This window comes from Sorex fumeus, unplaced genomic scaffold, assembly GCF_029834395.1.
Source record: "Sorex fumeus unplaced genomic scaffold, SorFum_2.1 ptg000024l, whole genome shotgun sequence".
Classification (NCBI taxonomy): Eukaryota; Metazoa; Chordata; class Mammalia; order Eulipotyphla; family Soricidae; genus Sorex; species Sorex fumeus.
The window spans coordinates 51425362-51448162 of NW_026606081.1; the positions used below are offsets into that span (position 1 = coordinate 51425362).

Consider the following 22801-nt stretch of genomic DNA (forward strand, 5'->3'; position numbering starts at 1 on the left):
CTAGCTGAATTGGTGAAAAAATCTTAAAAATTTCTTTGAAAATAAACTTCTGTGTGTTTTGTTATTAGTAAATATTTGATTTTTGCACTTATGTAATATCTCCATCTACTTGGAGTCCTGAGCAGAAAGTTTAGAAACTATTTTTTTTAACTCCAACTACCCCAGGGGTTCACTCTGTGTGTGTGTGTGTGTGTACGTGCATGTGTGTAGTATGTGTGCGTGTATGTGGGGGGGGGCACGTGTGTGGTTTGTGCACCAGCGGAAAAGTACAGTTTGTGTGTGAAAGTGTGTGGATGGTCTGTGCACACACGTGTGGTGTGTGCGTGTGTGTGTTCACACACGTGATATGTGTGTATGTCTAAGCACATGTGTGAAGTGTGTGCATGTCTGTTCACATGCGTGTGGTGTGTGCATGTGTGGCGTGTGCGTGTGTGGGCGCATGTATGTGCACACGCAGCATTCACTCAGCTGTTCTCTGCCCCAAGGTGCACATGGGCCTGCGTGCGGTGGAGGGCACAGAGCAGAACCTGACTGTGACATGCTGTACACGCCCCCTCCACCCTCCTCCCGCACCCCAGGGAGCCATTGTCCCTCTCCTCCTGCCTTATGAAGGGGGTCCCTGGGGTGCTGGGTGAGCCTTCAGACATACCCTCACACCTGCCCTCACTCGCCCTTAAGATCAGGCCTGAGCCTCTGCCCCGAACCGCCCAACACCGCAGGGTCTGCAGAAGGGTCTCCAGCACCCTCCTGGCCGGGACTGGGGTGCAGGGCAGGGGCTCTCTGGGGCTGTGTCTGTGCCAGAGGGTCCCTGAATGCAAACAGTCCTCCAGTCCTGCTCTGAGACTGGGTCTTGCTGCTGCCCAGTCCTGCAGGACCAGCTGGTGTCTGGGCCTCAGGCTGGGGCCCCCGGGGCCGTGGGAAGTGGCTCCCAGCACCAGCACTCCTGGGACAGGAAGGTGGACACTGGCGTGGGGGCCTGGCCACACTCGGGTCCAGAGGGACGGGAGCTGCAGGGTGGGGTGGGGGGCGTCAGCACAGAGAGAACCTCCGGGAGTTGAGGTTCATCTTGGTGACACCGATGAGCTTGAGCGGGGCGGACAGGCTGAAGTGGGGGGCCGGCGGGCAGTCGCACAGGTCCGACAGCTCATCCCGCTCCTCCAGCTCCAGGGCCGCATCGTTCAGCATCCGCCGGTGCAGGTCGCACGCCTGCTCCACCTTCAGCTGGTGGATGTCGCCGCGCAGACGCATGAGCTGCCGCGCCAGCTGCTGGTCCTGCAGCCGCATCTCGGCCTGTGGGGGGAGGGGAGGTCACTCAGGCAGCCCGCCCGCTGGCCAGCCCCGCGGGACACCTCCGCAGGACACCAAACCCACCCAGCCCCTGTGGGAGAGAATGAGGGAGAGGTAAACACGGAGCAATCACATGGAGGGGAAGCAGCAGACACAGAACATTCCGGAGTCTGGGAGGCGTGAGGCACAAGTGTGTCCGGACACCTTCAGGTCACCTGCACGTTGGCACATACCAGACACGGTCGGTCGGCTGTCGGCACTGGGAGGCTGGGACAAGACCAGCAGGATTAACACTTTCCAGCAAGGGAAGTGCTCTGGTTGGATTCCCCGCACACAGAGACGCTCACCCTCCACGAGTTCCATGTAGGCACTCAGACACGCGCGCTGGGTCTGTCCGCGCCTGCTCCCCCCCGGCGGCCGCTGTTTGCTGAGCGCTTTGCCGAGTGGGTCCGCTGGAGGCCGCAGAGCAGAAGCTGCCCAACTGTCTTAGCTCCCTGTCTGCCCCCCGGCCCCCGCGACCTCCAGACCCCAGCTAGGAGCAGCCTGGCCACTGCCCTGTCCCCGAGACGCCCTGAGTTCCCTGCAGGATTCCTTAGCAGAGCTTCAGACCAAAGCTCCCGCCTCCCCCGGGGTCTGGGGTCAGAACCCCCCACCCCTGCTCTCCTTGTTTGCCCATGGACCTCACCCAGCAGTGCTCAGGGCTGACTCTGAGCTCTGTGCTTGGACTCAGATGGGGTCCCAGACATCCAACCTGGGTCAGCTTATGTGTATTATGTTCACGTGTGCATACATGAGCCCTTGTACACACATGCACAGGGTGAGGATGACAGGAAAGTGGGCCCCACCTGTCCTCTGTCCCCACCTGCTGCCCCCAGGTGGGACCAGATGCCCCCCAGGATGGCCTGGCGGGGTCTTCAGGCTGTGACTCCAGCTGTAGTGCTCTCACAGCTACAGGTGTGGAAAGGAAAGGTGTGGGCGGGCCGGAAGGGCGTGCCTCTTGCCCTGCATGAGTGAGGCCAGTGCACCCACCTGTCATATCCCCTCCACAGCCCCCACAGCCCCTGGCCACAGGCAGCACCACTGGGCCCTAGCACTGACCTTTCCTTCCTGGTTGGACAAGAACTGCCCCTGGCGTCCTGAGCACTGTCTGGAAGTCCGCTCCCAAGAGTACATCCTAACACGCGCCATAGCATGGACAAGCCAGGACCAAACAAACCTTCTGTGCTCAGCCCAGCTGTCCGGGGCGGGAAGTTCTAGAGCAAATGGTGGGGACCCCCTAACTGTGGTGTCCTGAATGGTCCTGGGATGCCCTGTCCTAGAGGCGGGGAAAGTGGACAGAGCCCAGTGGGCAGGGTCTTGCCTGGCCCGTGGCTATATGGGCCAGATTCCATCCCTGGCACCCCCATGCAGCCCTGAGCACCACAGGAATGATCCCTGGGTGCAAATAAAATTAAGAGTGGGGAGGCAGTCACTTGTCCTGTCCTAATATTGAGGAATGGTCCTGTGGGCTGAGGCCGTGGGGTGACCCTGACCCATCTGCCCAGAACCGGCTGCATTTCACCTCCAAAGTGTCACCTCCTGGGACTGGAACAATAGCACAGCGGGGAGGGCATTTGCCTTGCCCGTGGCTGACCCGGGTTTGATTCCCAGCATCCCATATGGTCCCCCGAGCACCGCCAGGAGTAATTCCTGAGTGCAGAGCCAGGAGAGTAACCCCTGAGCATTGCCGGGTGTAACCTAAAAAGAAAAAAAAAAGTCTCCTCCTGGGAAATTTCGCCAGGAGGAGCTGCCAGTGGTCCCAGGACAGGACCAGAGGGGAGGGAAGGCCTGGGTGTGGCCTCCAAGGGCGTAGAAGGGTTCTGGCTGGGGGAGTGGAGGGTGGAGGGCTCGGACCCCTAGCCGGGTGTCTCTGCCCCTGGGGATGTCGGGAGCACATGCCACTGGTCACGGTCCTTGCTCATTTGACCTGTGACTGCTGGGGTCCCTGATCCCCTGCCTCCTGGTCCCCTGGCCTGGCTGTATGCCACCCATCAGCATGTGAGAGGACGCAGACCCCGAGGACACAGACCCCAGACCCCCAGAGAGCCCCCGAGAGCCCCCCCGCTGCCCCTTTCCGGCCCCGCTCACGCTTGGTCCCCACAACCTCGTCTGTGGAAGCTCCTGCAGCCGGGCCTGGGGTGCAGCTTCTTGGGGAGTGGCTGTGTCTGGGGAGCCCTGTGGAGGGGGGGGCCTGGGGCTCCCGGTATGACGCCCGAGCTGCCGCACGCGGGAAGTGCAGGATCGGCGGCGCCAGGCTGGGCAGGCGGCCAGGTTGGCCCAGGACACCTGCCTAATCCCCCGTCTGGGCGGGCTCCCGCTCTCTCCCCGGGGCCTTTCTTCTTCCCGTCCCTCCACTTCGCTGCTTCCCTGTGCAGACCTGGGGGTCTCTCACAGCCCGGACAGCCGTACAGGGGGAATCCTGGGGCTGCCTCTACCCAGAAGGCACAGGTGCCCAGGGCCCAAGAGCGGCTGGCACCTGCCTGCAGCCCCTCACTCCCGACAAGGACAATGGCGCAGAGCAGTGGGCTCAAGGTCGGGCAGCAGGCCAGTGAGGCCACAGATGCTGCAGGGTCTCCTCTGCTCGTGTTGGACCCAAGTGACCTGGGAGCGACTCCTCTGGCCTCTCCCGGGGGACAAGGACACGGGGCGGCAATGACCGCGCACACACACACTTCCTTGGCAAGTCGACCCCCACGACCCCCCACGGAGCCTGGCCCCTGACTACAGCCAGTGAAGAGTACGTGTGCCTGGGCTGTCCCCACCCCCTTGCTCCGACCCACTGTCCGTCCTCGCCCTCCTCACCCCTTCCTTGGTGCTCATGCTCTGCCCCCTCTCAATCCCATGCCCAGCCCATCCTCATCCCATCTCAGGGCACAGTACTTATACACAGTCCCATGCTCAGTGCTCACACTCAGTACTTATACTCGCTCCTACACCCAGTACTCACAGCCATCCATACATGGTCGCCCCCGAGTCAGTGACCTGCTGTCCTGCTCTCCAGGTTGTGCTGAAGGGTGGTGGCAGGGGAGTCCCAGAGAGTGGCCTCACCCCAGGGCCCTTGCCCGGGTCATTCCACGGAATGAGAGTCAGGGTCCGGGGGTTATGGCGGGAGTTGGGGACCCCTTCAGAGCATGGACTCGTGCTCTCACGGGAGTGTGTGTGGTCAGTGCAGAGGAAGCCCGTGGGACCTCACGGCCTGGGGAGAGGCCCTGGGGAAGGCAGGAATGGGGAGACAGAGCTGGGGAGAGATAAAGATGAGACAGAGGGAGGCAGAGAGACAGAGAGACAGAGACAGAGAGACAGAGACAGAGACAGAGGCAGAGAAATGAGAAAGAGAGACAGAGACAAAGAGACAGAGACAGAGAGGCGAGACAAATAGAGAGGGACAGAGACAAAGGGAGGCAGAGAGATGAGACAGAGACAGAGAAACAGAGACAGAGAGAGACAGAGACAGATGAGACAGAAACAGAGAGAGACAGACAGAGACAGAGAGACACACGGAGACACAGATGCAGGCACAGAGGCAAGAACAGAGGCATCGAGAAGGAGGCGGGGTGGGGCAGCCCTGAGTCCACTCACCAGTTCCTTCCGAAGCCAGCCCAGGGCTTCGTCCACGCTCTGGAAGCCGGGCAGCCTGCTGGGGCCCAGGGCATGGGGCGGGCGAGGACTGCTGCCGCTCAGGGGGGTGCCCTGGATCCCCCGGGCCTGCCACTCCAGGTAGGAGGGCCTTCGCGTCTCCAGCCTCAGTTTCTCCGTGAGTGCCTTCAGGCTCTGCAGGTGGTCGTCCGCGGGCAGGGCTGCCCTGGCCACTCCCGACTCTTCACCGTCCATTTCCTCAACCCGGTCGTGGGACACGGACATCCTGTGGCCGGGCGGTGAGACTGTGCGGCCGATGAGGAGGACCCAGCCAGCGGAAGCGCCGGGCTCAGGGCTGCCTGGAGCCCCTGGTGCCCACAGGCAGGTGCTGACAAGTGCTGGCAGCTTCCGGGGGCGCCTGTGCCAAGAGGCTGGGAGACATGGAGGTGCAGGCGGGCGGGACGGCGGGAGACAGGCCCTGACGGCCTCCAGGCACGGCCCCGGCCAGCATCCCTGCAGGAAGGAGCCAGGGGTGAGCCTGCCCCGCCCTCCCCACAAAGGGGGAGACCGAGGCTGGGGCGGCCGGGAGCAGGGAAGAGCCGCGCTGCGTGACTTCCGTCCCAGGCCCCTGCTCCGAGACCCCCTCTGGGTCCCGAGACCCCCCTAGGCTCCACTTTCTGCCTCTGGAGCCAGAGACTCTAGCTGGCCCTGGGCCCAGCCTGTCCTCCCCACAGCATCACGCAGGGGCCTGTGGGGGACCCTGAGCCCACCCAGCCCTCCACAGCCCCCACCGCCTGGTGGGGCTGTGGCTTCCCTTCCAGAACCTTCTCCCAGGTATCCCAAAGGCCCACACCAGTGGCAAGTCTTTAGCATTGCCCTGTCCTGGTGCGGCCTCCTGCCTCAGGGTGCCAGGGGTCAGAATGGCCCCCAGACCATGGACCTAGATGTCTGGCTTGGACAGAGGAGGGAGCCTGGCCGCAGGAGTCTTGCCCATCTTTGGGGGGCAAGGAGAAAGTTCCGATGGAGCCTCCCAGGGGAACCCCAGATGTCTCAGCTGAAGAGAGGGGCCCCTCGGGGTGGAAGTGGGGGGAGAGGCTGAGAGCTTTTATCTGCTGTCCATGCCAGGAAGCCCTGCACGGGGGTCCCTGCCTGCTGGGGTGACCGGCCAGGGTGGGTGTCGGTGTCCAGCTGAGGAGTGGCAGACAGAAAGAGGTGCTGTTAGAAGTAGGGCATGGGGGTCCTGCCCTAGGAGTGAAGATGCTCAAGGAAGAACGGGCAAGATGTCTATTCTGGAGGCTTCTAGAAGGCTCTGAAAGTTTCTAAATGGTGAAGTCTGGCCAGCAGACATCTCACTGCCCTCCCTTGCACAGACCCAGAGCCTGCCTGGGATCCTCCAGCTTCCCACCTTCACAGAGCCGACTGCCAGGCTGCACCCCAGGGTCAGGCTCCGTTACCCGGGGGCCACCCCAGCTGGAGCCCTGCCAGGGCTGGTGAGCCCCGTGCATGTGTGGGAAGGCATGTGGGGGGACGCGTTCCCATGCGGGTCTCGCAGGTCTTTGTGCACAGACGTCTGGGGAAACCCCCCAGACTGGAGCCGCGAGGAGAAGCGGGTGCAGGGGGACCGTCCCTCAGCTGCAGCGGCTGGAACCGCTCGGGGCTGCACGGTCACGAGGCACTTGCGCTTTTTAGAAAATCTTAGTTTATTTGCTGATGTTGGTGTCGGGGGCTGGAACTTGGCAGCCCCCATATAGAGGGGTACCTTGTCCCCAGCACGCCCCAGCACTGGGGTGGGATTTCGGGGGCCTGGGGGCCATGGCCGGCAGCGCCCAGGGCCGAGGGTGAGCTGAGACAGGCTGAGGGTGCAGGATCTCCCCGCTCTCCATGGCAGGGACGTGGGTGCAGCCCTGGCAGACGAGCTCGACACTTGGGCTTCAGTCTGCCCTTGGCTCTCGGGGATGGAGACAGCCCCGGCCCGACTGCCCCTGGGCCCCGGAACCCCAGGAAGCCCCATGGCTCTGGCACCCGCAGGCACCCCAGCCACTGCCCAAACATGCCCACAGCCGAGGAGCTGGGCCAGAGTGAGCTCATCCCGCCCGCCCAGGGCCTGAAGTGATCTCATCTGTACCCCAATCACGGCCAAACCCACTTCCAGCTCCCCGGCTTCCCGGCAAGAGGGGCGGCTGCTGGCCCACTGTCCCCCTTTCCTCTCCCCCTTCTCCCCTCCCTTCCCTTCCCTCCTCTCCCCGACCTGGTGGGGCACAGTGTGGGCCTCAGAGGTGGCCAGTTAAGGATCCTCATCCCCTGACCTGCTGGAATGAGGAAGCAACACTCAGCCGTCCTGAACCCCGAAACTGTGGGCATGACCCAGCCCCACCCAGCCCCGGTCACCTTCCAGGAACTGGGCTTTTTTGCACCCCCAAAGGTGCACCCCACTACGCCCTGGGACTCTGCAAAGGCTGGGTGCAGGGGCCTGAAGGCCGAGTGCCTGGGGTGGGGGGTGGGGGACAAGGGGTCCTGTCCCCTTCCCGAGGAGGACTTTGTGGGGGAGGGGCCCAGGAGGTGCTGGGCACAAGGGAACCCTGGTTTCTCTTGCTCCTTTTCTTTCCTTCTTTCCCACAGCTCCATAAAGAAGAGACCACTTCAGGGCCAGGAAACTACTGACCACAGGGGTGGGCCACGCCTCAGCCTGACCATGGTGGGGCCACACCTCAGCCTGACCACAGGCCCCACGTGCCATCCCAAACTCCTCCTGCTCAGACCCCCCTGCCCGAGTCAAACACCCCCTCTAGGGCCCCCAGGGGGCCCTACAGTCACCCCAATTTCAACCTCAGGGCCCACTTCATATTTAAATCTCCCCTGGCCCCTCCTGAATTTCTAATGAGGAGGTGAGCACTGCCTCCCAAGCACCCCCTCCCACCAGGTTGCTCCCACTGGGGGCCCCCAGAGGACCCGCATCCTCCCAATGCCCTTGATCCCCAGGACTGGGGTAATTCCCTGGCAGCCCGCCCACTGGGGACCACACCCACCAGTCCCACAGAAATCAGGGTCTCCGGATGAGTGGTGAGGGGCATGAAGGGGTCCCCTCAACGCCAGCAGGGGGACACCCAGAGGGGTCGGAGAAGCAGGGGACAGGCTGGGTCCCGGGCATGTCCCTGTGGGTCTCTCCTCATGATCCGGGTGGTAGGAGTGGGTGGAGGGATGTCTCCGCTCCCCCTCATTCAAGTTACCATGGCAGCTACTGTGAGTGGCAAAGTGGGGCTTCAAAGTTGGGGACACTGGTGGGGGGATGCTAGGGAGGGTCATGAAGAGAGGGAGGGGTTGCACCTCAGTCCCACTACAAGGGGGTCCCAAAGCCTTTGCTCCCCCCCTCCCCCGCATGTTTGTGGGGAGAGTTTGCTGGGTCTCTAAAGCGGACCTGCTTCCGGTCTCCAGGGTGCAGAGGAGGTCCTGGTTCACCCCAGTTCCCTCAATGGAGGGGCAGGGCCGGGGGCACTGTGGAGCCCCCAGGCTGAAGTGCCACCTCAGGCCCTGCCTGCTGTCCCTGGGGTCCCCTGGGGCCATCCAGTGCCCCCCTGGCAGGAGCTTCTGGATGGAGGGGACCAACGAGCCTGGGCACTTTCCCTGCTCCTCCAGATCTAGAACCAGGAGCCCTCCCAGGAGGGAAGTGAGACCCCAGGAAGGGGATGGGTGGGAGGGGACGCTCTTCTCCTTGGGGGCGGCTCTCAAGGGGGCCCCCAGAGGTGCTCAGGCCCACCACCTGCTGAGTGCGGACCCGGGCACCCAGCGCTGCCCCGCGCGCCCCAGCCCCGCCCTGTACCCCCAGACTCCGTGCGCTCAGCTCTGCCCCTGCGCCCCCAGAACCAGCGCGCCCAGACCTCGCGCGCCCCAGCCCTGCCCTGCGCCCCCAGACCCCGCGCACCCCCAGCCCTATCCCTGCGCCCCCAGACCCCGCGCACCCCCAGCCCTATCCCTGCGCCCCCAGACTTCACGGGCCCCCAGACCCCGCGCGTTCTCAGCCCTTCCCCGCGCGCCCAGACCCCGCGCGCCGCCCAGACCCTGCGCGGCCCCAGACCTGCCCCGCGGCCTCCACTGGTCCCCACTGCCCCCCACTGCCCGCGGTTGTCCCCCACTGCTCCCACTTGCCCCTACTTGCCCCCACTGGCCCCCAGCGGCGCCCCCGCGCCCAGGACGCGCGGTGCGCGGGACCCACCTGGAGAGCGCCGGGAGCCGCCGGCCCTGCCCTTCCCGGGACTTTTTCTTTCTTTCTCTCCGGGTTGCGTCAGGCGGTCGCCTGGAGACCGCGGTCCAGCCCAGAGCCCCCAGCCCCGTCCAGCCGGCGCGCCGGGTCCTAAAGCCCGTCCGGTGCCCGGTGCCCCGGCTGTGCCAGCCCTGAAAACTGACCCGGACCGAGTTCCTGCCCCAGTCCGGTCTCTCGGCAGGGCGCCCGCCGGGAGGGGCAGGGGCATCCCGGGGACGGCCCAGAGCACCCCAGCCCTCCAGGACCAGCGATGGGACTTGCGGGGAGGGAGCATGACCGCCAGTCCCTGCCCTGACCCGCTCTGTCCAGGCCCTGGGGGCGGGGGTGGGGGGGGGGAGCGGCGAGCAGGGGCGCCCCAGCCAGCGTGGGAGGAAACGGAGGGCCCTGGAGGCCTGGCAGAGCCCAGATTAAGTGGACAGATGTTCTAGGCACAGCTCGGCGGGACCGGAGGACATCACCCGCTGAGCACCGTGATGTCCAACAGGACAGCTCAGGTCTGGGTCCAGACCCTGGTGCCAGGCCTTCTCCTCTGAGGGACCAGGACTGAGGAGGGGGTGTAATCCAGCTCCCCCCCACCTCTTTCTTTTATTTCAGGATCACGACCATCCTGTAATTCGTCTATGGCCTCGAGCAGGCCCCAGTGACGTCTCCTTCATCCTAGCCCTGAGATTTTTTAAAAAGTGCCGTATTCAAGGCTCTTTCAGCGTTAGAATGAGACCCATCATTGTTACTGGTATTTGGCATATTGGGTACGCCATGGGGAGTTTGCCAGACTCTGCCATGTGGGCAGGTTACATTCGGTAGCCTGCCAGTTTGTCCAGTTTTTCTTTTATTTATTTATTTATTTATTTATTTATTTATTATTTTGGGCTGGAGTGATAGCATAGAGGGTAGGGCTTTTGCCTTGCTTGTGGCTGACCCGGGTTCCATACCTCCATCCCTCTTGAAGAACCCTGCGAGCTAGGGAGAATATCCCGCCCGCCTACACCCCCTGGGCAGAGACTGGCAAGCTCCCTGCGGCATATTCGATATGCCAAAAACAGTAACAAGTCTCACAATAGAGATGTTACTGGTGCCCGCTCAAGCAAATTGATGAACAACCGGGAGACAGTGCTACAGTACATTATTATTTTATTGAATCCCTGTGAGATAGACCCTTACAAAGCTGTTCATGGTTGGGTTTCAGTCATACAGTGTCTCAACACCCATCCCTCCCCCAGTGTACATTTCCCAGCACCAGTGTCCCCAGGTTTCCTTCCATCATCCCCTGCCTCTATGGCAGGCACTTCTTTCTCTCTCTCTCTTTTTGGGCATTGTGGTTTGCAATACAGATACTGAACAGTTGTCATACATATATTCCTTTTCCATCACCTACTTCTAACACTCAATTCTTGTCCAGCGTGATCTTTTCCAGCTATTATTGTCATTCTGGTCCCTTCTCTATCTTACCTGCCCTCCACCCCACACACACTTGTGGTTGATTCCAGTCCTCCTAGTCCCCCCTTTTTTCCCAGCCTTGGCTATTAGTCTTCGACTACATATTTTTATATTCCACAAATGAATGTAGTCATTCTATATCTGCCCATCTCTTTCTGACTCATTTCACTCTACATGATACTCTCCACATCCATCCATTTATAGGCAAATTTCATGACTTCATTTTTCCTACCAGCCAAATAGTATTCCATTATGTAGATGTGCCATAGTTTCTTTATCCATTCATCTGTTCTTGGGCACTCAGGTAGTTTCCAGATTCTGGCTATGGTGACTAGTGCTACAATGAACCTGGGAGTGCAGATGGCATTTATGCTGTGTGTCTTTGAGCCCCCAGGGTATATTCCCAGAAGTAGTATTGCTGGGTAAATTGGGAGTTCAATTTCTAGGCTTTTTTTTTGGAGAAATGTCAATATTGTTTTCCAAAAAGGCTGGATCAGTTGGCATTCCTGCCAGCAATGAATGAGGGTCCTTTCTCCCCACATCTGTGCCAGCACTGGTTGCTCTTGTTCTTTTGGATGTGTGTCAGTTTCTATGATGTGAGATGATATCTCATTTTCATTTTGATCTGCATCTCCCTATGATTAGTGACAAAGAGCATTTTTTTCATATGCCTTTTGGCCATTTGAATTCCTTCTTGAGGATGTTTCTGTTCATTTCTTCTCTCCATTTTTTTGATGGGGTTAGATTTTTTTCTTGGAAAGTTCTACCAGTGTCTTGTACATCTTTGATATTAACCCCTTATCAGAAGGGCATTGGGTGAATAATCTTTCCCATTCTGTAGACGGTCTTTGTATCTTGGTCACTGTTTCTTTTGAGGTACAGCAGCTTTTTAGTTTAATGTTGTCCCATTTGTTTTATCTTTGCTTCCACTTGCTTGGTTAGTGCATCTCATCTTTGAAGATGCCTTTAGCTATAATATCACGGAGGGTTTTGCCTACATTTTCTTCCATGTACCTTATGAATTTGGGTCTGGTGGTGAGGTCTTTTATCCATTTTGATCTGACTTTTGTGCAAGGCATTAGATAGAGGTCTGAATCCATATTTTTTTGCATGGAGCTGTCCAGTTTTCCCAGCACCATTTGGTAAAGAGGCTTTCCTTGCTCCACTTCATATTTCTTGCTCCTTTATCAAAGGTTAAATGACCATTTATTTGAGGGTGTGTATCAGGATATTCAACTCTATTCCATTGTTATGTGGATTTGTCTTTATTCCAATACCATCCTGTTTTAATCACTACCACTTTGTAGAACAGTTTGAAGTTGGGGAAGGCGATGCCTCCCATCTTCTTTTTCTCCAAGGATTGCTTTAGCTATTCATTGGGGTTTGTTATTTCATATGAATTTCAGGAGTGTTTGACCAATTTCTTTGAAGAATGTCATGGATATCCTTACAGGGATCACATTTAATCTGTATAATGCTTTGGAGAGTATTGTCATTTTGACAATGTTAATTCTCCCAATCCATGAGCAGGGGATGTGTCTCCATTTCCTAGTATCCTCTTTTATTTCTTGAATTAGGGTTTTGTACAAAAGTTTTCTTTCTATACAAAAAGGGGGGGAAAAGTTGATTCTGAGCTACTTGATTTTCTGAAGCAAGATTGTGAATGGGATTGTTCTTTAATATACATTATTGCCTTTCATTATTTGTATATATAGGAAAACCATAGATTTGGGGGTTTTGATTTTTTAACCTGCCACTCAACTATGCAAATTTATTGTTTCTAGAAGCTTTTTGGAAGAGCCTTTAGGATTTTTTAAGTATAGTATCATGTCACCTGCAAATAGTTAGAGTCTGACTTCTTCCTTTCCTATCTGAATTCCTTTAATATCTTTTGCTTCCCTAATTGCTGTGGCAAGTATTTCAAGTGCTATATTGAATAGAAGTGGTGAAAATGAGCAGCCTTGTCTTGTCCCTGATCTTAGAGGGAAAGCTTTTATTTTTTCCCACTGAGAATAATACTCTCTGTGGCTTGTGGTAGAGAGCTTTGACTATACTGAGGAAAGTTCTTTCAACTCCCATTTTGTTGAGAGTTTTCATTATGAATGGGTGCTGGATCTTGTCAAATGCTTTCTCTGCATCTATTGAGATGATCGTATGATTTTTATCTTTTCTTTTATTGATGTGATGAATTATATTGAGTTATGTGAATGTTAGTTAAACCATCCTTGCATCCCTGGGATGAATCCCACTTGGTCATGGTGTATGATCTTTTGTGTGTGTGTGTGTGTGTGTGTGTGTGCTTTTTGGGTCACACTTGGCGATGCACAGGGTTTACTCCTGGCTCTGCACTCAGGAATTACTCCTGGCGGTGCTCAGGGGACCATATGAGATGCTGGAAATAGAACCTGGGTCGGCCGCGTGCAAGGCAAAGGCCCTACCCGCTGTGCTATTGCTCCAGCCCCATCATGGTGTATGATCTTTTTAATGATGAACCCTCTCTAGCACACACCTGAGCTCTTTTCTGTCAGGTTGTGTGAGGAAAAACCCATCTGAGTTTTATTTCCTCATTGTGAGTAACAGTGCCTGCTACTGTGGAGGTATTATCTCTGGTGAGAGTAAGAGCGTCTGCCCCTGTAATGTCTTCGGGTGAGAGTAACAGTGCCTGCCTCTGTGGAGTAATGTCTCCAGTGAGAGTAACAGTGCCTGCTGAAGCTTGGGGGAGGGTCACTGGCAGCTGCAGCACCCACAGCCCTTGGGATTTGGGGGGCCCCTGTGCACCCCGAGGGAGGAACCAAGCCAGCAGGCCCCACCTGGTCCCTCCCATGAAGCAAGAGAGAGGCTGAGTGCAGGGGGAGGCGGTGTCACCCAGCCAGGCTGCACAGGAAGGACCCTGTGGGCCATCAAGGCAGAAGGCCATGCATCTACTGCTCGGTCCTCAACCCAGCCACCTCAGCACGGGGTGGGGCAGGGGGACGCTGGCGTAGCCCCAGAGGGGTCTTCTGCCTGGGATCTGAGAGGCCATGCGTAGGCTCTGAGCACTGCCCAGGTGAGTCCTTCGTGTTCTCAGCCGCCTCAGCCCCAGAGCTGTGGGGATTGGTGGGGAGTGGACGGGCCCGGGAACGAGAACGTGGGCTGAGCTGTCGGTGTCTGGAGGTGTTTGGGCTTCCTGACACCTCATCCCTCCCGCACACGCAGTGCTCATCCTGCCGGAAAAATGGTGACCGTGGGAGAGGCCAGCCGGGGCTGTTGGGGGTCTCCAGAGTTCCCCTGAGGTGGCGCCACCTGGGCCACCTGTTGTTCAGTGCTGTCTGCTGCTTTCTGAGGCAGTTTCTCTGCTGTTGCGCTTCAGCGCCCTTGCTGCTGGGGTAGGTGACGGTGGTGAGTCAGGTCCCTGGGGGGTTCTGCGCAGTGCCCTGTGGGTCATTCTGGCTGAGTCCGGCCTTCTCCTGCAGAGTTGGGGCAGCCGTGGGACACACATGTCAGTGAGCAGGTCCCCCAGGGGGAAGCTGGCGCCCCCACCTGAACCTGCAGCAGTGGTGACCAGGTGACCCCGTGTGCACTGCAGGGGCCCCTAGCCCGCAGCCCGCAGCCCACCCCCAAGCCTTAGTACAAGAGGCGGGGCCTCCAGATGCCTCAGGGTCGCCAAGAAACACCAGCGTTTCCCTCCTGGCCGAGACCCTGGCCCACAGGGACGGGGATGGGGGGAAGGGAGGGGCAGAGCAGCGGCCGGGACACACTTAGCAGGGGCCTGAGATCCAGCACTGCTCTCAGTCCAGGAGTCCTGCTGGACGCAGCCCTGGGCCCGCAGCACCGTGGGGGAGATCCGGGGGGTGTGACCCAGCAGGGCCCAAGCAGCACCGGGTCCTTGGGCCTTGGCGGTGACTCGCCGGCCTGGTTAGGCCCTGGGGCCCTGGGGTCCCGACCCCCACTTGGAGCCCCCCAAAGTCAGAGTGAAGCCAGGAAGAAGCAGTTTCCTCTGGAGCCCACGTTTGTCCCACTCCTGCCAGACCCCGCCTCGCTGCCCCCCAACCCGGGAGTGGGAGACGCGCTCTCTGCCACCCCTACCCTCTCCCCGCCGCCCCCCCCCCCCCGCCCCGTCTGCCATTTCCCTGTTCTTTCTTTCCCCCAGTTTTTCCGGTTTGGGGTGTAGCCGGCTGTGCTTAGGGATCACTCCTGGTGGTGCCCAGGAGCAGACGGCCTCTGGACTGTCCTCCCACCTCAGTTTCGGTGACTTTTCTGTAAACCAACAATTACTCCAACGTAGCACTGTAGCACTGTCCTCCTGTTGTTCATCGATTTGCTCGAGCGGGCACAAATAACGTCTCCATTGTGAGACTTGTTGTTACTGTTTTTGGCATATCGAATACGACATGGGGAGCTTGCCAGGCTCTGCCGTGCGGGCGGGATACTCTCGGTAGCTTGCCGGGCTCTCCAAGAGGGACGGAGGAATCAAACCCGGGTCAGCCGCGTGCAAGGCAAAACACCCTACCTGCTATTCCAATGTAAAGAGTCAAAAAAATATTGAGAGCATGGTGATTGCCTGTCCCAGGAAGAGAGCCACTCTCTGGAACATTCCAGAACCTGCCCCTCCCGCCTCATCCCGACAGGCCAGCAGGCCGAGCCCTGTGTGTGAGGTGAGGCTGGGGTGGCTGGCAGTACTCAGGGAAGCCCAGGAGGGCCTCAATGGGAGCCGGCAGTGGGGACGGGAACAGGCCCCCGTGCCGTGAGGGTCATATCAGTGCCGAGGTCTCTGCCCTGCTGCCCCCACCCACTTCCTGACTTTCTCAGGCACCTGCTTTGCTGGCGGGGGAGAGGGCTTCAGCACCCACACACCTGTCCCCTGGGGGCAGGCAGACAGCAGAGTCCTGAGACCAGGCCGCTGCCTTCCCAGTCACCCCTCACGTGGCTAGCCTGCGGGGGAGAGTGTGGAGCCATGTCCCCACCCCGGCTGCAGGTGGGGGTCCGTGTGGCTGTGCAAGACCCGAGGCTCAGTCCGGGGCCTTTCCTGGCTGTGACCGGCCAGCTGTAGCCCTGGCAGCTGGCTGCCCGGCCCAGCCCCACTGGAATCCCAGCGCTGGGCTCCCTGCACTCCCGTCTCCCCTCACTCATCTGAAGCAGGCACAGGCGGTGGCTCCATCTGGGTGGAAACTGAGGCTCCCGGCAGTGCCCTGGCATCTCCACGCCACTCCCAGTAGCCCCCTGCCCTTTGCAAAGGCCTTTCAGGAGAGGCAAGCGTCTGTTCCCTTTTCCTTTGGGGGGACCCTCCCAGGCATGGCTCAGGAGACGGCCCTCTAGCTCCTCTGCCAAAATGTTGTTAGTTTGGGCCTGCGGGGGTGGGGTGGTGTTGCTGCTTGGGGCTCGTTGGGGGCCTCCAGGCTACATCCTGCAGGGCTCAGGGGCCACACAGAGAGTTGGTCCCCGGTTAGCTGCTCACAGGCACCTGACTGCTGCTCTCTGTCTCTGTCTCTGTCTCTGTCTGTCTGTCTCTGTCTCTTGTCTCTGTCTCTCTGTCTCTCTGTCTCTCTGTCTCTCTCTCTCTCTCCACACACACACACTTTTTTTTAAAGCACAAATATTTATTCTAAAAACTTGCAAAGGGAGAAGGTGATCATGTTTCATTTCTCCCCGGGAGGGGAGGAACGTGATAGCCTTGGGAATGTGGGTCTGAATGTTGAGAGCCTCTAGCTTGCACCCAGCCCAGCCTGGACACCTCTCCTCCTGCAAGGACAGGCCACCCCAGCTGGACCACAGGGGCTGGGGGGACGGCTCAGAGGCCAGGGGGCTTATAACACCTGTTATAAGGCTTTAAACTGCACCCTGGCACCAAGGCCCCCGAGAGCCCCACCTGGGAGGGCCCCAGTGGATCCGGTCAGGAGGGATCTCTCGCAGGTGGATCCGGTCAGGAGAGCTGCCCCTGCCCAGGCCCGTCTCCCTGTCTCACACCTGCTTTTCTTGTTGGGACTGGTGGGGATCAACACTGGGGGGGCCAGGTGGGGGCTGGAGGCCACATTTCTCCTGCATATCCGGGTGGGGTTCTTGGCTCCTTCCGGCTCCCCTGTTTCACGACACCCCGGAGATGCTCTGCCCTGCACCTGGGACCAGGATGTGGTTCAGACGTTCGACTCAGGCCGTACAGTTGCGATGCCCCCAGCCCTCGTGGTCCCCAAGCTCCATGGACAGACACTGCTCTGACCCACACCCCAGAGCTGGGACTGGGTGGCTCTGACGCTGCTGCCCAGCCCCCCCCCCCCCCACACACACACCCAACGGCCAGCGCTGTGGGAAGCTTCTGGGCCTTTTCTCTAACCTCCCAGATCCCCTCGGGTCCTGCAGGGTCCCCTCCCAGCACCAGCAAAGAGGAGCAGGAAGTGCTGGGTGTCAGCAGGGAGGGCCCGGAGATGGTGCATCTACTACGTCCCCATGCCCCCTGCACCCCGAGGCCTCCTCCAGCTCCCCGGGTGGGGGCAGCGCACAGAGTAGCCGCAGCTGGGCCTGCGCAGGGCTCAGCTTTGTTATCTCCACCCCCCAGGACGTGCCTGTGAGAATCTCCCTGAGCCCTCAGATCCCTGACTTGGCTTCTGAGCACGCAGTTTGCCTGAGGACTCCGAGGGAACCGGGTCTGCTTGTTGGGGTCCCAGAGGACGGGAGAGCAGAGACCAGACGCTTGGCTCTCCTGGGCGGCGGGAGCCACTGACCCGTCAAGTCCTTCCGGCTTGTTTATTTTGTGGTGGGGGGGGGGATCAAACCCAGGGCTTTGCCTTTGCAAGATAAGCGCTGGCCGCCCCATTGGTCCTCGGGGGCTTGTAGCTGAAGCAGGGACACTCCCTGCACCACCCCCCCTCCACCCCGTTTCCTGATTCCCGGGGCTGTGATTAAATCTCAGCCACAGGCTGCTCCCCGCCACTCGGCAGGGCCCCCGGGTGGGGCTGGGCATCAGGGCGCCGAGCCTTCCTGCCGCGCTCTGTAACTCCCTCGGCTGTGGTCTCTGGCACCCGCATGCTCACTGGGGCACACGGTGACTCACAGGCCACTGGGATCCGCGGCTGGGGTGGGGACCCCAGGCTGGGCACTCTGCAGGCATGTGCGGCCTCCGTGTGGTTTCTGGGGCTCTGCCCAATTCCATCAGATTCTCCACAGAGCCCGGGTCCCCGGATGGTCGCGGAAACGGCTATGAGTTCCCCTCTCTGCCTGTCCTGCTGCTTCTCTGCCAGGAACCTGGGTTCGAAGCAAAGGGGTGGGTCCTAGGAGGCACAAGGACGCGGGGCTCAGGTGTGCTTTGTTGTTTGGGAGCTCAGGGTGACTCCTGGCTCAGTGTTCAGGGTTCATTCCTGGATTTGTGCTCAGGGAGACTCCTGGCTTCGTGCGCAGGGCTCACTCCCAGCTCTGTACTCAGGGCTCACTCCCGACTCTGTGTTCGGGACTCACTCCCAGCTCTGTGCTCGGGGCTCACTCCCAGCTCTGTGCTCGAGGCTCACTCCCAGCTCTGTGCTCAGGGCTCACTCCTGGCTCTGTGCTCAGGGCTAACTTCTGGCTGGGCTTGAGGTGTGCAAGGAAATCATCTTCCCCTGTTCTCTCTCTTCGGCCCCTCAGACATACTTCTGAGGGCAGAGGGTGGGCTTGTGGGATCCCTAAGACTGTCTTCTGGCTGCGTGATGCTGACCTGAGCCTCGCCCTGCCTGAGACTCGTGTGTCTTGCTGGTTGGGCCCTGGGTGTGTGTGGAGGGAGATTGGCCACCAGACCCGTCCCTGCCCCCCCTGGGAAGTTCCTCGTTCCTCTCCAGCTGAAGAGGCTGAAGGCGTATCTGAGGCCCCCGAGACTGTCCCCCACTCCAGCACTTACGGAGAAGATGAACTCCTTGTTCGGCAGCAGGAGGTCTTGAAACTCCACAGACCAAAGCCCAGGGCCAGCCCAGTAGGGCTTGTACCTGTTTCCGGGGAGCTCTTGGGCCTTTTCCAGCAGATGTTCTGGGCGGGCCGGACCCTGGCTGCCTCTCCTGGCCGCTCTGCACTTCCTTCTCCTCGGTGCTCCCCGGGGTCTTGCTGCGGGGAAGGGGTGGCCAGAGGCTGGAGGCTGGGCAGGACACACGTGTGGCGGCGGGCGCTTGTCCCGGGCCTCCCAGAAGCCGGGCACTGTCTGAGGGATCCCTGGACCTCGTGGGTCAGGAAGCAGGGATGTCCTCCTCCTCCTGCCAAGTCAGCTCTGGGCTCTGAGGGGGGCAGTTTGGGGGATGAGAGTGAAGGAACTGCACAGTGTTTTCCCCTGTTCGGTTTTAGTCCTCTCGGTCTCCCCAAGTCCTCCCAAGTGCCAGGGGGGACCACAAGACAGGAAAATGGGGACACCATCCCCCAGTACCTGGCGTGTCATCAAGGAGCTGAGGTCAGGGGCACAGTTGTGCCCGGAAGTGCTGGGAGCGACCAGGGAGGGTCCCGTGGGCTAGCCCGGTCCCAGCAGAGGCCGAGTTCAAATGACCTCTGGGCCCCTCCCTCCTGCTGGACAATCTGGCCCTGTTCCTGACTGTCCCTGCCCTGGTCCTGGGGTCAACCCGTCTCTCCCCTGGCCATCGGAAACATGTTTGTTCTGTCGTTTTGGTCTGAACCATTTTTTTCTGGGGGCGGGCTTTTGGGGTCACACTGAGTAATGCACAGGGGTTACTCCTGGCAGTGCTCAAGGGACCATATAGGATGCTGGGGCTCAAACCTGGGTCATCCACATGCAAGGCTAATGCCCTACCCACTGCGCTATTGCTCCAGCCCCAAGGTCTGAACCAATTTTATCCGGTACTTTAGAGCTTGGGCTGGAGCAATAGCACAGCAGGTAGGGTCTTTGCTCTGCATGTGGCCGACCCTGGTTTGATTCCTCCGTCCCTCTCAGAGAGCCCGGAAAGCTACCAAGAGTATTCTGCCCGCACGGCAAACTCCCCGTGGCGTATTTGATATGCCAAAAACAGTAACAACAAGTCTCACAATGGAGACGTTACTTGTGCCCGCTTGAGCAAATCGATGAACAACAGGAGGACAGTGCTACAGTGCTACACTTTAGAGCTTACAAAGAAGGACTGAAATTGCTCCACTTGACCCTTGAGGGCCTGAAGAAACCGTCGATATTCCTGGCCCCGTGTTATAGACAGTGACGGAGACTTAAGCAGCTTGTCCCAAGTCTCCGGACTTCCAAAGAGATAAATGTGGGGATTCTCCGAGGGCTGCTCTGTTCGATGGCCCAGCCACAGCAATGGACCCCCAGGGGCCAGGCAGTGGCCGGCACCTTTGTTCCTCCTGTCGAAGGCAAACCCTAGCAGGTCACTCCGTGGGCACTTCGCCCTGCTCCCGTTTTCTGCTTTGGATTATTTTTGCTTTCCAGACTTTCTGGGCCATGACACATGATTGCCTCTCTGGGAAACTGTTTATTCCAGAAAGGCAGAGACAAGGCTCCCTCAAGCCCCGTCGGCTCTCGGTGGGACGTTTCTGTTCCCTGTTTCTGTTTCCTGTTTCCCCGGCCCCCACAAGACCCAATGTCTGGGGCCTGGCCATGTCCACATAGAGGGACCCACACGGGCTACGGTCAGCTCCCTGGGGACCCTGAGTATGACAGCTGGTGCCAGTGGGTTGTGAATAGGGATGGCAAGGCAGGAGACGGGGGAAGGTTCACTGCCCCAACTGAAGGCACGGGGTGCTTTCCTGAGTGGGTCTCGGGCCTCCCCACTGCTGGCCGCTCTCTGGGGTAGTGAGAACACTGGAAGGACCCTCATGCTCCTTTCTTACTGCTAGCTGCTGTAAGCAGAGCCCAGAGAGCCCGTGGTCACTGCGGGTTCCTCCCCCAGCAGACGAGTCTCCTGGCCACTATGGGTCCTGCACCTGGTGTCCCATGGTCACTGTGATTCCCTCCCCCAGCATCCCCAGTCACTGCAGGTCCTTCCACCAGCATCCCTGGTCACTGCGGGTCCCTCCCTCCAGCGTCCCCTGGCCACTGTGTGTCCTTCCCCCAGTGCCCCATGGTCACTGCGGGTCCTTCCCTCAGCATTCCCTGGCCATTTCAGGTCCTTCTCCTGCCCCCCACTTCGAGCCTGGGGTCATGACTCACAGGATCACTCACCAAAGTCCTCATTGTCCAAGAGAGCCATGAGGGGCGACTTCTGAGTTGAGCCGTGACACCCCCAGAGTTCCCCAGACTCCAAATCCCCCCTGGACCTAGAGATAGGTCACTGTGCTGAGAAACTTGGGCAGTGTGGTGATTCCAGGTGGGTGAGTGTCGGGGCTCTGGGTTCTCAGAAGAAGCCATCTTTGGGGAGCAGGGCCCCTGCACCCCAGAACTAAGAGAAGTCCCAGCCTCGCAGCCTGTCTGTGGGGAAGGGGGGGCTGTTTGGGGTTCTGGAGGCCTCAGTGGCGACGGCTGCCCCTGCACGGGCCCGGGGAAATCGAGGGCACAGCTGGGCTTGGGGCCCGCCCCCCAGGGCCACTTCCTCCCAGCAGCGGCAGGCAGTTAAGGCGACCCTCAGCCCCCGCGTCCTCAGTCCCGTCCCCCTGAGATTCTGGAGTCGAATCCTAGCGCCGAGTCCCGGAGCCACTACAAGGCAGCTGGAAACACCTCAGTCCAGGTCAGTGGCTGCTCCCGTGGCCTCCCCCTCAGCTCGTGGGGACACACAGGGTCCTGGCCGCCCCTGGGAAGGTGCGTTTCTGTCGGACTCACACATGGTTGTCCACAGAGCCAGGCTCAGAGAGAGCCTGTGTCTGGGCACAGCAGGCAGGGGCCGGTGGAGCCCCCACAGTGAGCTTTGTCAGGGCAGCGAGGACCCTCCCGGATGGCAGCTCTGTGGCCAGGGACCCCAGCCCCACCCTCCCAGCCTCTCTCTGCCCACCCGTCGCTGACCTGTCCCCTCTCCACTCTGTGGGGTGGCAGGCCTGGGTGGGCACTGACTTCTGGAAGGTTCTCTGGGGAAGGGGCTGCTTTGTAGGCCACCTCCAGGACTGGGGCACTGGGCTCCAATCCCGAGTGAGCAGAATCCCAGCAGGGAGTGAGGCTTTGCAAATACAGTTCTGTCTCTTCTTGTCCCGGGGTGTCTGTGGGAGGCCCCCTGGCCGGGGAGAAGCTGTACAGGGCCCTCTCTGCTAGACGCGCTCTAGGCCTAAGCAGGACGCCTGTCCCCGGCATCTCATCTCGGCTGGGGAGCCACAGGCCCCCATAACACCTCCATCACGCCTCCCCGGGTGGCTCTGACCTATGACCCTGCATGCAGACTCATCCCCCAGTGCTCCCTCTTGCTTTGCCCAGCAGCGTCCAGGGACCGTCTGGGAAGACCCCCACTCCCGGGCCTCCTTCCACGATGTCCACACTGCTCAGGGGGACAGGGCGCCAGGTCAACCCGACCGGGGCTGAGATCAGCCTGGTCCCTGCTCTTCTAGAAAGTTCTATGGTGTTCTGGATCAGGAACCGAAGCCGGGGCTGGGATCAGCCTGGTCCCAGCCCTTCTAGAAAGCTCTATGGTGTTCTTGATCAGGAACCCTAAACCAGTCCTGATGTCGGCACTAAAGAGGCTCCTGGGTATGGGGGTGGGGGCCAGGGCAAGGACCCCGGGGGGGCCACACGCACCTCCCTGTCCTCAGACACTCCCCTTCTGCGCCGGTTCGGGGGGAGGCTCCTCGGACGGGGGCTGAGGACGGAGCTGCAGTGCCCGCGGGAAAGCTGCCGCCTGGCATTGTTCACTGAATGGCCCTTCGTTGCCCGGGTGATCCCAGAGGCTCTTCTGGAATGTGCCAGAAGAGCCTGTGCTCTGTGAGTGGCGGGAGTCTGCCGGGAGCCTGCCCTTTCATCCCTGCTCAGGCGCGCGTGAAGGGGCCTCGGGGGGCTTCCCGCAACCCGTCCTCCTGTTCCAGCAACAGCTCTGCTGCTCTTGGTCTTCACCGAGCCACAAAAATTAAGGGTTATTTTGGGTGGGGTTTTGTTTGGTTGGTATTTGGGCCACACTGGGCAGTGCTCAGTGCTACTCCCAGCTTTGCGCTCAGGGAGCCCTTCTGACGGGCTTAGGGACTGTGTGTGATCTAGGGGACGAACAAGGCTGGGCACATGCAAGGCAAGAGCCTTAACCTCTGTACCATCTCCCCAGCCCCTGATCCACAAACTTTGAAACAGCACATAAAGTTCCTGAAAAAATGCCGTTTGGACACTGGAGTGAGAGTACAGCGGGGAGGGCACTGGCCACCCCAGCCATT

The 22801-nt window shown here is 59.7% G+C and overlaps 1 protein-coding gene across 1 annotated transcript; it reads right to left on the bottom strand.

The window, feature by feature from the left end:
- Positions 1–1029: 1029 nt before the first annotated feature.
- FAM167A (family with sequence similarity 167 member A) lies at positions 1030–5190 on the bottom strand. Its single transcript, XM_056114369.1, has 2 exons — positions 4906–5190; positions 1030–1290 (listed from the first exon to the last, which is right to left on the bottom strand). Exons 1-2 carry the CDS (start codon positions 5185–5187, stop codon positions 1030–1032), a joined length of 543 nt encoding a protein of 180 aa, XP_055970344.1. The 5' UTR covers positions 5188–5190.
- Between the last annotated feature and the right edge of the window lie 17611 nt (positions 5191–22801).